The 14258-nt window shown below is 37.3% G+C and overlaps 1 protein-coding gene across 24 annotated transcripts in view; it reads left to right on the plus strand.

The window, feature by feature from the left end:
- C2CD5 (C2 calcium dependent domain containing 5) overlaps positions 1 to 14258 on the plus strand; it is a 120494-nt gene that overhangs the window by 82605 nt on the left and 23631 nt on the right. For all 24 annotated transcript variants that reach the window (XR_010921940.1, XR_010921941.1, XR_010921942.1 and 21 more), the window contains 4 exons: positions 2757 to 2943; positions 5861 to 6025; positions 8740 to 8880; positions 10012 to 10075. Coding sequence is in view for 21 of the 24 variants with exons in the window: in XM_067559228.1 (XP_067415329.1) it covers positions 2757 to 2943; positions 5861 to 6025; positions 8740 to 8880; positions 10012 to 10075 (557 nt within the window). In the remaining 3 variants the exon portion in view is untranslated. The remainder of the gene's footprint in view (positions 1 to 2756; positions 2944 to 5860; positions 6026 to 8739; positions 8881 to 10011; positions 10076 to 14258) is intronic.

Raw genomic sequence — 14258 nt, forward strand, 5'->3', positions numbered from 1 at the left:
CAAGGCAGATGGATTGGGCATCCCAATCCCCAGACTCTTCACCTCAGAGACTGGTTTTTGGATGGGCACCTTTATTAGTGCAGGAATGTTTTTCAGCAGTACAAGACATCCTCTTGAGTAGCAGAAAGGGGTTCATAAAGCAATCCTAAAGGACCAAATGGAAGCATTTCACCTCATGGCTCAGCAGAAGGGTCTTGTCCCTGAGGATATGGACATTCCTCTTCTTTTGGACTATCTCTTCTCCCTAAAGACATCTGGCCTTGCCCAACTCCATCAAGGTACACATAGCTGTTTTCTGTGCCTTCCACCCCCAAGTCGAAGGGCTCTCCTTTTCTCACCCCTTGGCTTCCAGGTTTCGGAAGGGCCTCCTACAAACCTATCCTCCCATTCAGTCCATCACTCCCCACTGGGACCTCAGGCTTGTCCTCCTTGGAGGGAGTCATCCTTTGAGCCTCTGGCTTCATGCGCTCTCTCTCTCATCTGTCCATGAAGGTTGCTTTTCTGGAAGATGCTACTTTTGTGAGACAGGTAGGCAAACTGGGAGCCTTCCCCCACCATTAGTAGATAGTAGACTTCCCCCACCATTTACCATGTTCCATAGGACAGAGTTTCCCTGAACTTGCACCACAAGTTCCTGCCAAAGGCTTTTGCTCGTTTTCATTTCAAGCAACTGATACACTTAACTGCTTTCTTTCCAAAGTCTCATGCCTCGGTGGAGGAACGGCACCTTCACTCCCTCAATGTACACAGGGCCTTGGTCTTCTGCCTGCAGAGGATGAGACTCTTCAGGAAGTCCCCTAGACTGTTTATTGCTATAGCTGAATGATTTAAGGGACAAGCAGTTTCCATTCAGCGGATTTCTAAGCGGGTTTCAGGGTGCATTATGCTCTGCTATCCGTTATCGGGGCTGTCTCCCCTCTGTGGGATACGAGCCCACTCTATGAGAGCATAACTATGTACGGCTGCACTTCACGATGTACCTCTTATGGACATACTTAAGGTGGCCACATGGAGTTTAGTACATACCTTCTCTTCTCATTATGCCTTGGTGTGAGATAGCAACAGATGCTTTGTTTAGTATGGCTTTTCTCTGTTTCATGGTTCCATCATTTTCCTCACACCCTCCTCTTACCTAGGTACTGCTTGTTATTCATCCTCAGTGGAATACAATAGGGACTATCCCTCGAAGAAGAAGAGGAGGTTACTTACTTGTAACTTATGGTTCTTCAAGATTTGCGGTCTCTCTCTGTATTCCTATCCTGCCCGCCTTCTTCTCTGCTGCAGATCTTTGGTTTTCAGTGGAGAAGGAACTGAAAGTATGGTTGGTCTGCCTTACTCTTCATCACCTCAGATGAAACTATGAGACAGAGTAAGGGTGCAAGCGTGGACCAACGAATACTACTGCTTTCAAAATCTCCATCTTTGGATGCATGGCACATGCATATAATCCTCAGTGAAATACAGATAGGGACCACACATCTCGAAGAACCTCCAGTTACAGGTAAGTAACCTTTTTACTGATAGAGCCCTGCATACTGAATTGTCCTTAGTGAGAGAGAAATCAAAGAAGCTTTTTGATATGTTGGAAGTCTGCAAGAAAGGGAAGACTGTTCTTACAAATTTCAAAGGATTTAGAGGTAGCAAAGGATGCTGGGTGTCACCTTCAATATTTGCTGTGACAGTGAGCCTGAATACCTTTATGAAGTGCTACTGTACAGTTAGTGGGAATTATAGTATTTCTTTAACCACTCTCCATTGGCATCTCTGGTCACCTCAGCAACATTAGTTATGATTTCAGAGCTCAGCAAAGAAGTGTCTCAGAATTAATGGCTTTTCAGTTTCAAAATCAGCTTCCCATATAAAATACTTGTATAATGCAGTCAAACTTCATCTTTGTGTATTTTGAAATTACCATGTTAGCACTTCTCCAGTTACGTAGTTATTTTAGGTGTTGGTACAATATTTTTAAAGTAGCGTTATAGCTGTGTTAGTTCCAGGATATGAGAAAGACAAGGTGGGTGAGGTGATATCTTTTATTGGACCATCTTCTGTTGGTGAAAGAGATAAGCATTAGAACTACATAGAGCTCTTCTTCTAAGGGGTCTGCAAAAGGATTTTATTACCATAGAACAGTGTTTTCAACCTGTGTTCCATGGATCCCTGCGGGAGGGTGGGGGTGTTCTAAAATTTCCAAAGGGGCCCACACGTCCATTTGAAATGTTTAGGGGTCCACAAATGCAAAAAGTGGCATAGTGGGTGAAGCACATTGTTTGCCTTCTGAAAGCAATCCTTATGCATATTTTGATTAATAGACGTAAACATGATTTCATATAAAGAACTGAAAAAGCCATGCTTTCCAGTTTTTATAACCTGTTTTAATACGGGTCATTTTTTAATATTATTTAAAATCCATGGATTATTCTGCTTTCTAAGTTACTTTTGTTCAAGGTTTCCAGTTTTCAATTTAAACAGATATTTTCCTATTAAAAATATGACCAAAATTAAGGTAAAGATTTACAGCAAATACTTGTTAAAAGTCAAAAAGGATCAATTTGATGTGCTGACTGAGAGTTGTTAATGTGCTATTTTAAAAATAGAATTAAATTCCAGAAAATAACCTTGCATATTTTGCCAAATATAAAAAACCTGCAAATTTCCTTTTGATCACTTATGTAATTTATCAATGGTTAAAAATTTAAAGTGCTGACATGCTTAAGACAAACTAATTCTACTTATGTGACAATTTCCATCAACAGGTTATGTCGCCTGAAAAAAAAAGCTCAAGCTGAAGCAAATGCAACATCCATCAGTAATCTGTTGCCATTTATGGAATATGAAGTACACACCCAGCTAATGAATAAACTTAAATTGAAGGGAATGAATGCTCTGTTCGGTTTGAGGATTCAGATTACAGTGGGCGAAAATATGCTGATGGGCTTGGCCGTAAGTGTTTTTTCAGTGCATAAATTGGGATTCTCTCATTCCATTCGATACTGTTCTGTACTGTGTTCTGATTTCACAAAACCATTTATGCCAGTTTTGTATGACAGTATAATTCTAGACAAATGGAGACATTTAAAAAATTCAGGTTTTTTTAACAAGTGAGATGGTGAAAAGGAAAGGAGACTGTCACCTTCTTGTTGATAGATCAGAATAGACTTGCCTTGAATACTAGGTACAATAGATTGGACTCTCTTGAAACTGAATTAGTAGATGAAAATGTCATAAGGAAAGGAGGCTCCTCCCAAAATATTTCAGTAGGCATGCTGTAGAAAAGCCATAAATTCCTCTAACTGTTACTGTCACAACAGATCTCGACTCCTTAAACTGCATTCCATGTTCATGGCAGATGGGATATGCCCTCACTGAGTATTTGTAAATATTTGGCTATCAGCTAGTAAAAAAGAGGCACCCCCAAAACCCCACCTCATTGTCTCTGGTTAGAATATTGATGCCCTCTAATGCCTCTAATTATCACTTTCTATCTATTAATTCTAAAGGAGCTGCATTGTGGGGTTATATTAGCTTAATTCTACACAGTACTTAAACCCTTTCAACTGTACTTATGATGTACTGTTTTTCATAGAATGAATTTGAGTGCTTCTTTCTATTTAGTTTAAAATAAAATACAATTTGAAAAAAAAAAACCAAAAAAACTGAATTTTGGAGACCTACTCTGCTGTCCAGACTCTTTTACTTCCACTAACATTTTATAAATATCCCTCACAAACACATACCTTATTGCATTTTTTCTTAATTCCATACCCTCCTTTATTAGGTCTTTTGATGGCAGGGAAGTAATGAGCAAAATAGATTTGAAAGTGTCTCAGGCCTAATTATAAAATTTTGCACCACGGTTTTTCTGATCTTTGCCTGTGATGTGTGGGGTTGGGATAGCCAATCTAAATTCTGTCCGTGCCAAGACATCTCAGTGAACCAAATGGGTCCTGAGTAGAGGCGCTTCAGCTCTCCTCCTTCTGACTGACACTTCCAATGAGACGTTGGCTCAGATGACCTCAGAGGCCAGGTATTTGAATGTGTATGAGTCAGTCAACTCCATTAGGTGCCAAGAGACTGCCCCAGCACTAGCCCTTTTAAGTAGATATCAACTGATAGAAGTCTCACAGCTATCCAGGCCAGAAGCTGAAGACAGACAAGGATCAGAGGAGTCAAAGTTGAAACTCAACTCAGGACTCAAACTGTGCTTACTGGGAGAGTCTATAGTACTCCTGCAAAGCACCAGTAGAATTTTGCACCAACCGTGCCAAGAACAGTGATGCCTGCTTTGTCTTCTGTCTGATCTTGGATGAAGGTGTTTGGAACCAGTGAGACATATCAGGCATCACTGTTCTTTGTGTGGTTGGTGCAAAATTCTATAGGTGCTTAGTGGCAACTCATTGCATTGTACAGTCTCCCAGGAAGCATGGATTTAGGCCTTAGTTGCGGTTCAACCTTGACAACTCTAGTCCTTATGTGTCTTCGACTGCTGGCCTGGCCTGTGTAAAGCTTCCATTAATTCTATGTCTGATGATGATGGTACTGATGAGTCATGTCACTGGGTCAGGAGTATGTTAGGACCTACTGAACTTCCTGATGCCTTTGTTTCTCTATTTTACTTCAGCTGTTACATAGATGTAGGCACTGAATCACACTAATCATGACACTGTAATGATACTGATTCTGGAGCTTTTGATGCTATGCGTGTGCCTTGTGCATCGGCACCGGTACCATATCCCACTTGTGTCAGCTTCAGTAACTTCAGTGGTAGTTTATTCAATTCCAGTAATTTATTATACAAATACATCTAATACTCAAATGTGTTCAGTAGATGAATGTATACTTGGGATGAAGGAGTTAATGGTAAGACCATAGTAACTGATTTTACCTGTATGTATGTGATGATCCTAGGAATTTTATCTTCAGATTCATTCCAAATCTCCATGGGTAGTGAAGCGAGAACTTAATTTTCCCTGTCCTCAGACGTGAAAATGTGTATGCTGAAACATGTTTTCTTTTCTAAGATTGCTGTCTTGACAGAAGTTCTTTGTCAGAGGTTTGAATTTTGTTAAGAAAACAGTTGAAATAACTTAATTCAGGTGTGTTGTAAGTCTTTTTTTATTTTTTAAGTTGGTTTATTTAAAGAGCTGTAAGGTTCTGGTAAATATCTGTCTGGCTTTCACACTGTAGAAATTCTTATGCAATAATCCAGAAAACTTTCCATTTTCTATTGCTTTTGAATAACGAGTGAAAGGGATGCTTCAGTAATCTAGCTGGTTTATAACAGATTAGAATATAAACTAATCAAATTTTTGGTACAGTAGACTGTAAAGACAAATTTTAAGTCTTTGATGTTGGGGAATTTTGATTTTCTAAATTATTTATGCAAAATGCGTAGGGTCTACATCATTATAACACCTGTTGAAGTTGAGGATAAAATCAATAAATGAGTATTTTGCATATTTGTTGTGTATAGATTACCAGTCACAAATTTCCTAGTGCTGAACTATTTTTGGACATGGAACCACACACAAGAAACCTTAAGAAAAAGTAGAGATTTCAATTCATATTTAAAGATTTTCCTTAAGGGAGAGTTCCCTAACATGGAGAGAAGGGTGCTGCAAAGCATATTGTTTTGAATCTACAAATAATAAAGATGGATTAATTTACCACAGTAGGAAGTCTTGACATAAACATATAAATTGTACTGGTGAATACATTAAAATCCTGGGCACTATGGAAAACTATAAATATTTTAAACTACTAGAAGTAAAATAAATTATAATTAAACTTCAGCGGGCATATTTTGTTCTTGAACATCTTTGTTGTTTTCTTACTGACTTATTTATTTATTTTTTAAAAGTCTGCCACAGGTGTGTATCTGACAGCTTTGCCGACCCCTGGTGGTATTCAGATTGCTGGGAAGACTCCAAATGATGGCACCTATGAACAGCATATATCTCACATGCAAAAAAAAATAAATGAGACAATAGCAAAAAACAAGGAGCTTTATGAGATTAACCCTCCTGTAAGTAAAGTTTATACAACTCTCAAAAAGGAGAATATTCCATATCAAATTCAGTTCATACTAAACTGGAATGGTTACTGATCCTTAGCTGAAGAGGTTTGATTTGAGGGGATGGTCATTTATCAATATGAAAATCCCCGAACTCTGTTTTAGGCAATCAGAGCAGAGATTTATATAATCACCTTATTCCAGATATGTAAATCTCTATGCTCTGAATGGCTGGTGTCTATAGAATTCCCCATCCATTTGCCCAAATCAGATTCAGCACTTTGAGGATTAGGCAATTCTGAGAACAGTAGCCAGTTAGAGTGTAGCAGTGGAAGAGTAGAAAGCATCTTTCACTATAATAGTCTGCATGTACTCTTTGTTAACTTGGTAATAATGTATCCTTTGGCTTAGAGATTTTAGCTCCAGCAGTAGTTGTAGCCTCATAGCCAGGAAGCATTCTCAAACTATCATTTAAATACATCTGTTTATGGAGTAGCTAAATATTAATATGGTATACCATGGTTGTATAGGTAAGAGTCCACTCTAGCCTCAGATATACATAGCCTTCCAGACTTCACAAGATGGCTTCACTGCAGACCATCCTACTAGAAAGAAAGGTTAGTCTGAGCAGAGAGCATCCTGAAATCTCCTATTATTACATGCTAGGAGTTGAAGAACATTTGAAGGGGAGAAAAAATAGTACAAATAAGATTCCCATCTCTGTCACTATGCAATTCTGTAACTGCATGGATATTCCTACTGTCCTCTGGCTGGATTAGCTCTTTAGCCCTAAAATAGGGAAGGGACAAGTCCTGGCAGACTTAAAAAAATACACATATAAGGAAAAAAAAATCCTTAATTTTTTATGGAAACTGGAAGCATTTATCCTACTCTTTTTCTGCTTTGATCCTTCCATTTACCTCACTGGAGAAGGATATTGTGGGAGACTTCTGCCCCATACAGGTATTTTTACATAAAATGACCTGTAGGCTGGCAGTTGCTGTCCCTCTGCTTTCTTAGAACTGGAGCTGTAGGAATTCACTGGTCCCAATAGAGAAACAGATTCCAGAAAGGGAAATATGGGAGCTCTTTGAGATCTTTGGACTGTGAAGGGGCTTAACATGACTTTTCTGGCTAGCTGTCAGCTAGAGAAGAACTCATCCTGCCCAAGAACCAAGCTGAAACTCTTTGGCAAGAGTGGCATTCTTGTGCACATGAATCAGCACTAAATAGCCACTACCAAGAAGGAAAATTAATATATTTTTTAAATAGATAATCTTTCCAGCTGTGTAGCTGGAGGTGTCATTGACCATTGAGAGGCAGAACACATTTCGCTTTCTGCCAAATAGGGCCTTAAGCCTGTAACAACAATTCCAATATAAATCTCATTTTTCTATGGTTTGCAGCTCTTGTAAAAAAATGTATTCTAAGTTGAAATGCTCCATGCAAAGTTCCCTCTCTATTTCTATCTGATGGTTTTTTAAGGCACCCCATTCCTCTTAGTAACAGAGGTTATTTACGCTAAAAGCATGACAGTGGTGCTGCTGCAGCATATGCACTTCCTACATTGACGGAAGAGGTAGTTAATTCACCATTCTGAGAGGCAGTAGCTAGGTCAACAGAGGTGTTCTTCTGTTAACCTTGCTGTGTCTACATTGGTGGTTAAATCACCTTACCTGCAGTGCTCAGGGTGTGAAATTTTTCACAGCCCTGAGCGATGTATCTAGATTGATCTAATTTTTAAGTGTATACCAGACTGGAGTGGCCTGTAGGTTAATTGGCATAGATTGGCATAGTGAGATCTCTTAATAGATGTCATGGAATCTTCAGCTCTTCCCACTTCTTTGATTACAGGAAGCTCTCTGCATTGCACATCCTACATATTTTCCCCAGTAGACACTCTTCCTAGTAAACTCAGAGAGAAGATCCTTAGCAGTTTTTTTGTTCTTAACGTTCCTCATATAAGAACAGAAATAAGTGAATAAAGTACATCTCATATAATTCTCCAATGCATCCAGAAACTACTGAGGAAGAATGGATGGTTAACACTACTCATCGCTGATAGGGATAACGTTGATAATAAGTTCTGTTCCTCTCTCTCAATTTGGTGCAGAATATGCAACATCTCAGTTCTTAAACCTGAGTGGAAACTGACAAGGGCAAAAAATTAAAATTTTTTAAAAAATTGCAAAAAAGTACATTTTTTGTGAATAGATTTTATATCTTAAATAGACTTCAGCGGGTCATCTATCCTAGTTATTAATAGATCTGACATACTTCTTACAGTCACCGTCTGCATTATCTACGTGTATAATGAAAAATTAGTTTTTCACTATCATTACCTAGGGAAGTTGTATAAAAACATAATTTTTGTATATACAACTCTCCTTAAGTCACGACAGTTGGCTGTTGTGGAGCTAATTCTTACTCCTTACCAGAAATAGTAACCCTGTCTGTGGTATAAGTGGCAGGAATGACTGAAATAGGGAGATAAATCCTGTATGCACATATCCCTAGTAGTGATAAAGAAAATACTAAAATAAAAGGGCAAGATGGAATTAAAAACAGAAAATAGGATTTACATTGTCAATAGAATTAGTTCTAAATAGAAAGATGTTCCGAATGTTTTTGGGTCTTAAAACTGTGTGATGGCAAGTTGTTAAAATTTCAAATGAGTTTTAAGACATGGAATACATAAATGAATTTTATTTTAATACTGTTTTCAGGAGATACCTGAGGAAATCATTGGGTCTCCCTTTCCAGAACCAAGACAGCGTTCCAGGCTGCTAAGATCTCAGTCAGAAAGTTCTGATGAAGTTATGGAACTGGACCTTTCACATGGGAAAAAGGATGCTTTTGTCTTGGAGGTAATATCCATGTCTGTGATGCACATGGTCCTACCTTTCATCCTGAAAAATGTGTGAAAAACAGACAAAGGACTTCTTAATTATTTCCAGAGCATCCTGAATTGTAGAACAGCTCATTAATTTTTGTATCAATAGAAACTGTTAATTGAAATTTGAAGCAACCCTCTACTCCTCTCTCCTGTTGTTCTTGAGCACATATGTCTCTGCATATGAACCACATCCCGAAAGAGATCCTCCTTCTGGTCACCTTTGTCAAACAGTACATAGATGGTGGTAAAAAGCTAATTGGAAATTCCTTTTCAGCTACCTAAAAGAGAGGCAGTCATCACTGAGGCAAGCCTAAAATAGTTTGTATGATAGCATCTCAGCATTCAGTTCTATATTCCCAAAATTTCATAATTTTTTGTGATTATTAATAAAATTCCTTTACTTTTTGAGGCTCCTATTATAGTGTCTTTTTATTTAATGGCTGAGAAGCTAGAATTCTTTGTGTCTAAAATTTTGTTAGACTAAATGGCCTTCAGAAAACAGAAAAACCTGGAGTGAAAAGATGTATGTTATAACTTAATATTTGAAATATGTGTGTGTATTCTGAAGTTATAGGTTCATTAAAAAGCAATTTATTTAAATAAATTGAATACTTTGAAGTATTGTGAAGCATTAATATAAAATTTTGTTTCCCTGAAAGTGCTAAATCAAAAATTCTGGAATTTTAAACTTGAAAGTGGACAAATGAAAATTATACTGAAACTTGAAGAAATGGAATATTTGTTTTTTATTGTAAAAAAATTGAGCAATTGGTTTGTATTTTGTTTAGTTTGCCTATTTATTGATCCACCTCATATTTTCAGAAGTAAACATGAAATTTTAAAACTTCGGTATGTTTTTTCAAAACTGGATGTCTAAGGTTCAGCTAAAGCCCTTATTTAGGAGCCTAAATAAGTGGACTGATTTTCAAAAGTGCCAACTACCCAGCAATTCCCAAATTATTCATTTATTTAGGCATCTAAATAAATTCACCTATTAAAAAAAACATTTTTGTATCTAGTAATAACCTTATAGAATTTTTGTCATATTGATACTGCCAATTGAAATCATAGTATGTGTTTTATATAGTATGATTTGTTTCAGATTGATGATACAGATGCAATGGAAGATGTACATTCTTTACTGACAGATGTTCCACCACCTCCAGGTAGAGTAAACAAAATTTGAATGCTATGTGGTTAAAATGAATAGTTTTATAAACTGCTGGCAGTCTTTTTCACAATATACTGGATAATAGAGAATTTTTTTATTTCATGCAAGGTCACAAATGGAAAAAAAAATTCTTTGTATTGCAATTGATTAGTGTGGGTCAAATCTCACAGAGGACAAATACTTTGTCTTTCTTGAGAATGTGCTGATTGAAACCTGAGATAAGGAAGATTGCTTCCCAATACGCAGTTATATGCTTATCTTATATCTTATCAAGAAATCAAGTAATTTCATTGTAGAGTGAAACATTTAAAAATTCTTGGGTTTTTGCACTAGTAATTCAGTATTTGCAGATTGCTATATTCTGGATGGCTGACATGTAAGTAGTAAAAACAACGAGAGTTCTGTGGCACTTTAAAGACTAACAAATTTAATTTTAGCAGGCATAAGCTTTCGTGAGGCTCAGCTCATTTCGTCAGATGCAGAGGTAGAAATGAGAAACATAGGATCATCATATACATATACAAGTGCATAGGGAACAATGGGGGAGGTGGATGAAAGCCAGGTACTTGAGGTCTAAAGACAGTCATTGAGTAGGAGGTGAGAATGGGTGAGCAAAGCAATTTACCTCTTGTAATGAGTAGGTAGTGTTTATCTTGTTGCAGTAACTTTTAGCCATATAATATGACATCTCCATTAGATATTGTGTTTTATTCCAGGAGTGTTGTTTAAATTGAACAGTATTACTTGTTAGATCTCATGTGGCGTTCAACAGTTTTTATTTTTTTTCCATTCAATGTGACAGCATTCATTTCCATGCTGCTCTCCATATGAAAGTCTACCTGTATCTTCCACTGGAGCTTTCTAAACTGTGTCTGTTTCTGTTGAGAAGACACAGTCCAAGAAGACAAAGTGTGGGTTTCTTAATTATTTCACCCACAATATCATGTTTTTCATCCAAATCCACAAGGCTTATTTTGTCTAGAAAGCAGCAGTGTAATAAATAATAGCAAACCGGGTACTAATTTCTTCAATACTTTATAGATTGACAAGGACTTTAGCAACATCAAAGCTTGGTACTGAACAAGAGAATTAGATTTTCAGAATTCCATAGATGAATATTGACAGTGTAGCAGAATTGATGCTAGAACTTCATGAGATGTTAGTGGCCTATACTTTTGTTATTTAGCAACATTATTAAAAAAAACAATGTATATATTGCATAATATGCTAGCTACTATACAACATTATGCCCGTTTCTTCTTTGAAAAAAATATTCCTACCTTTCGATTCGCACTTATAAATAATCTTTTTGTTTGCTTTTTTCCCCCCTGGTTTCAACATCTTTTTTCAAGGAACTTGTACTTTCCTTTTGTTTTTTGAAACAGTACTTATTTGTTTTCCAAAATTCAGATTGGTTTTCTTCTTTGTTGTAGCAGCCTGTTAGTTCAAACTTTGTCTCTCTTCATGTGTAGTATTGATATGGTTGATTATAGAAATGTATATACACTTAAGCTTAAAACAGAATTCTTTAGGACCAATTTCCTTGCTTCTCATGGAACTTCAGCATTCTGGGCCCCAACTCCATTATAAACTTACATTTAATAGCAAGCAGTTAGTTAAAACACACTTGCTCTGAGCTTTCAAGAATGTCCTTGTAGATAAGAACTGCAGTTGTTCTTCATAGTTGTGAAATATCATCTTCATGTTGTTACACATAGTCTTCTTTTATCATGTCTTCCAGCTTGCTTTATGTTCATGGTATCCATAGCATCCAGTCTTGTATGAACTTTGAAATGCAGTTACAGAACTTGTTGTTAATTTCTTTTAAGTATAGCTTTCACGAAATACAGACTTTTATTTGAAAGCAACAAGAAATGTTATCAGTTATACAATACTGTGATCATATTTATATAACAGTCAAACAATGGCAACATTTATGAAAAAGAATCCTGGGGTGGAAAAAAAATAAGGCATTTTTGGAACTAGTCATTTGTTATAATTGAGGATTCTGTTTATATTATGCAAGGTGATAAGCAGATTATTCCAATGATTATTTAGTTTCACAAGACATAGATTTTTAATCTCATAATCAAATAATTCTTTCCATGCCATCATGGCAGGGCTGCACTAGTTGAAAGGACACTTCTTTTGCTGTATTTTCTTGTGAAAAGTTATCCAGTTCATCAGTAACAACTAAAGTGACTAAACTTTATGAAGAGAAGTTTGGCTGGTTTTTCATGTGCTTAGAAGACAGAGGTTTTGTGTTTCTTTCGGGAAGCTAACGGCATGCCTGGACATATGGAAATCTTCATCTGAAGAAACATCTAACTTCTGAACCTGTGAAATGACAACCATAGGAATAAAGGTAATTATCCTATGTTATGGTATCTATATTGTGTTTGTGTATATCATGTGTGAGCAGTCCTTCAGTGTAAGAGCACTTTTCTCTCACCTCATAATGTCTACCAAACTGAAACTGGAAATTATAATTCACTTGCATGAATTAATACAGCAAGACCTACTTAATGCAGTAGTTTTAATAAGCACTTCCCATATATCTTTTTACAAAACATTTGGTCTGAATCTGTGAAACTAAAGCAAAAACTAACATCTTCCTAAAATTTCCACTAGCCAGTTTGAACTAGAAAAAATATTTTAAGGAGAAGATTATTAAAAATAGTGTGTTCTTATCCCTTCTGTATTAAAAGCAGAAAGATCAAATTTATCAACTTAACTTTGTGTCCAATCTATTGGTTCAGAAAGGTTAATTCGGTCTGCATGCCCAAAGAAGTAGAAAGAGGGCTGTTTCTTTCCTGTTGTTCTAGGGTCCAAACCTGCAATGAATACTTTTGCTGAGGTTAACTGGACTAATCACCTGAGTAAGAGTGTGCAGGATTGGTCCCTGGGTTATCTAGTGAGCATTTTTTTCATGTGTTTATTACTACTTTGTATTTATAACTAATAAAACAGGGTGCAGTGTATTCCCAATGGTATAGATGTCTCTGCCACAAATCACAAGCACCTAGGTCTGCTGAGGATCAAGGCTTTCCCCTGGTTTTGAGCTGGTGGATAATATGTTCAAATGGACATCACTGGCAAAGCCCCGAATGTTTGCCTTGAAAAGAAAATGCTCCACTTTTGTAGCATAATTTGGCAGTTGGAAAAGCTCTATTATGAGAATACATAACTGAAGGGTTTTTTTGTTTTGTTTTGTTTTTTAGGGCATACATTCGTACTACCATAGATAATACCAGTAACACAGAGGATGGACAAAAGAAACCGTATTTGGGAAAAGGAGGAGTTTATTTTAGTTATAAAAACATAACTAAAAGGATTGTTTAATATGCTTAAGAGAGCAAAATAAATTGTCACTTGCTTCAAAAATTGTGTTTTATTTCTTTATTTTTGCCATATTTTTCAATGATTCTCTATGTCCATTTGCTTGATTGTCTAGCAGAGAAGAAGGATGGTCCAGTGGTGCTAGCCTGGGCCATAGAAAACAAACCAGGTTCATTTTCTACCCCAACACAGATGTTCAGTATAATCTTGGGCAGATCACTTAATCTGTATGCCTTGGTTCCCCATTTGTAAAATGGGGATAATAGTACTTCCCTACTTCACAGGGATGTTGAGGATAAAATTAATTAAAGGTCATGAGGCCCACAGATACTGTGGTGATGAGGGCCATATACCCAAGATAGCAACTTTGACTTGTGCTATGTTCCTTTAGTCCTGTTCTAGCCCTGGTCTACACTACACAGTTAGGTCAACATAAGGCATCTTATGTTGACCTTTCTATGTTAGGATACACACTACAGCCTTGCTCCCACCAATGTAAGTGCTCTACTACACTGACGTCATAACTCCACATCCACAAGAGCTGTAGGTAGGGCTTATGACAGTGTAGTTAGGGCGACACAGTGTCTACACAGTGCAAACACTGTGCTCCTTACATTGGCTGTTGGCTGCTTCCTGGGGAGCCTTGTCACCCCCTGGGGTCCTGACTCCCCACTGCTGGCAGAGAGCCCAGCTGCACCAAGGCTTTTGGCTCAGAGCCTAGCTGCCCTCCCGGGCTCTTGGTTCCCCGCTGGGAGCATGGCAGCCATACTTGGGGCGCGGATCTCCCCTCTGGAAGCAAGAAGCCCCGGTTGGCTTCTTCTCTGGTCCCAGGTGGGAGC

Source organism: Emydura macquarii, unplaced genomic scaffold, assembly GCF_026122565.2.
Source record: "Emydura macquarii macquarii isolate MOO-44397 ecotype Brisbane River unplaced genomic scaffold, CSIRO-AGI_Emac_v2 contig_2205, whole genome shotgun sequence".
NCBI classification, from domain to species: domain Eukaryota; kingdom Metazoa; phylum Chordata; order Testudines; family Chelidae; genus Emydura; species Emydura macquarii.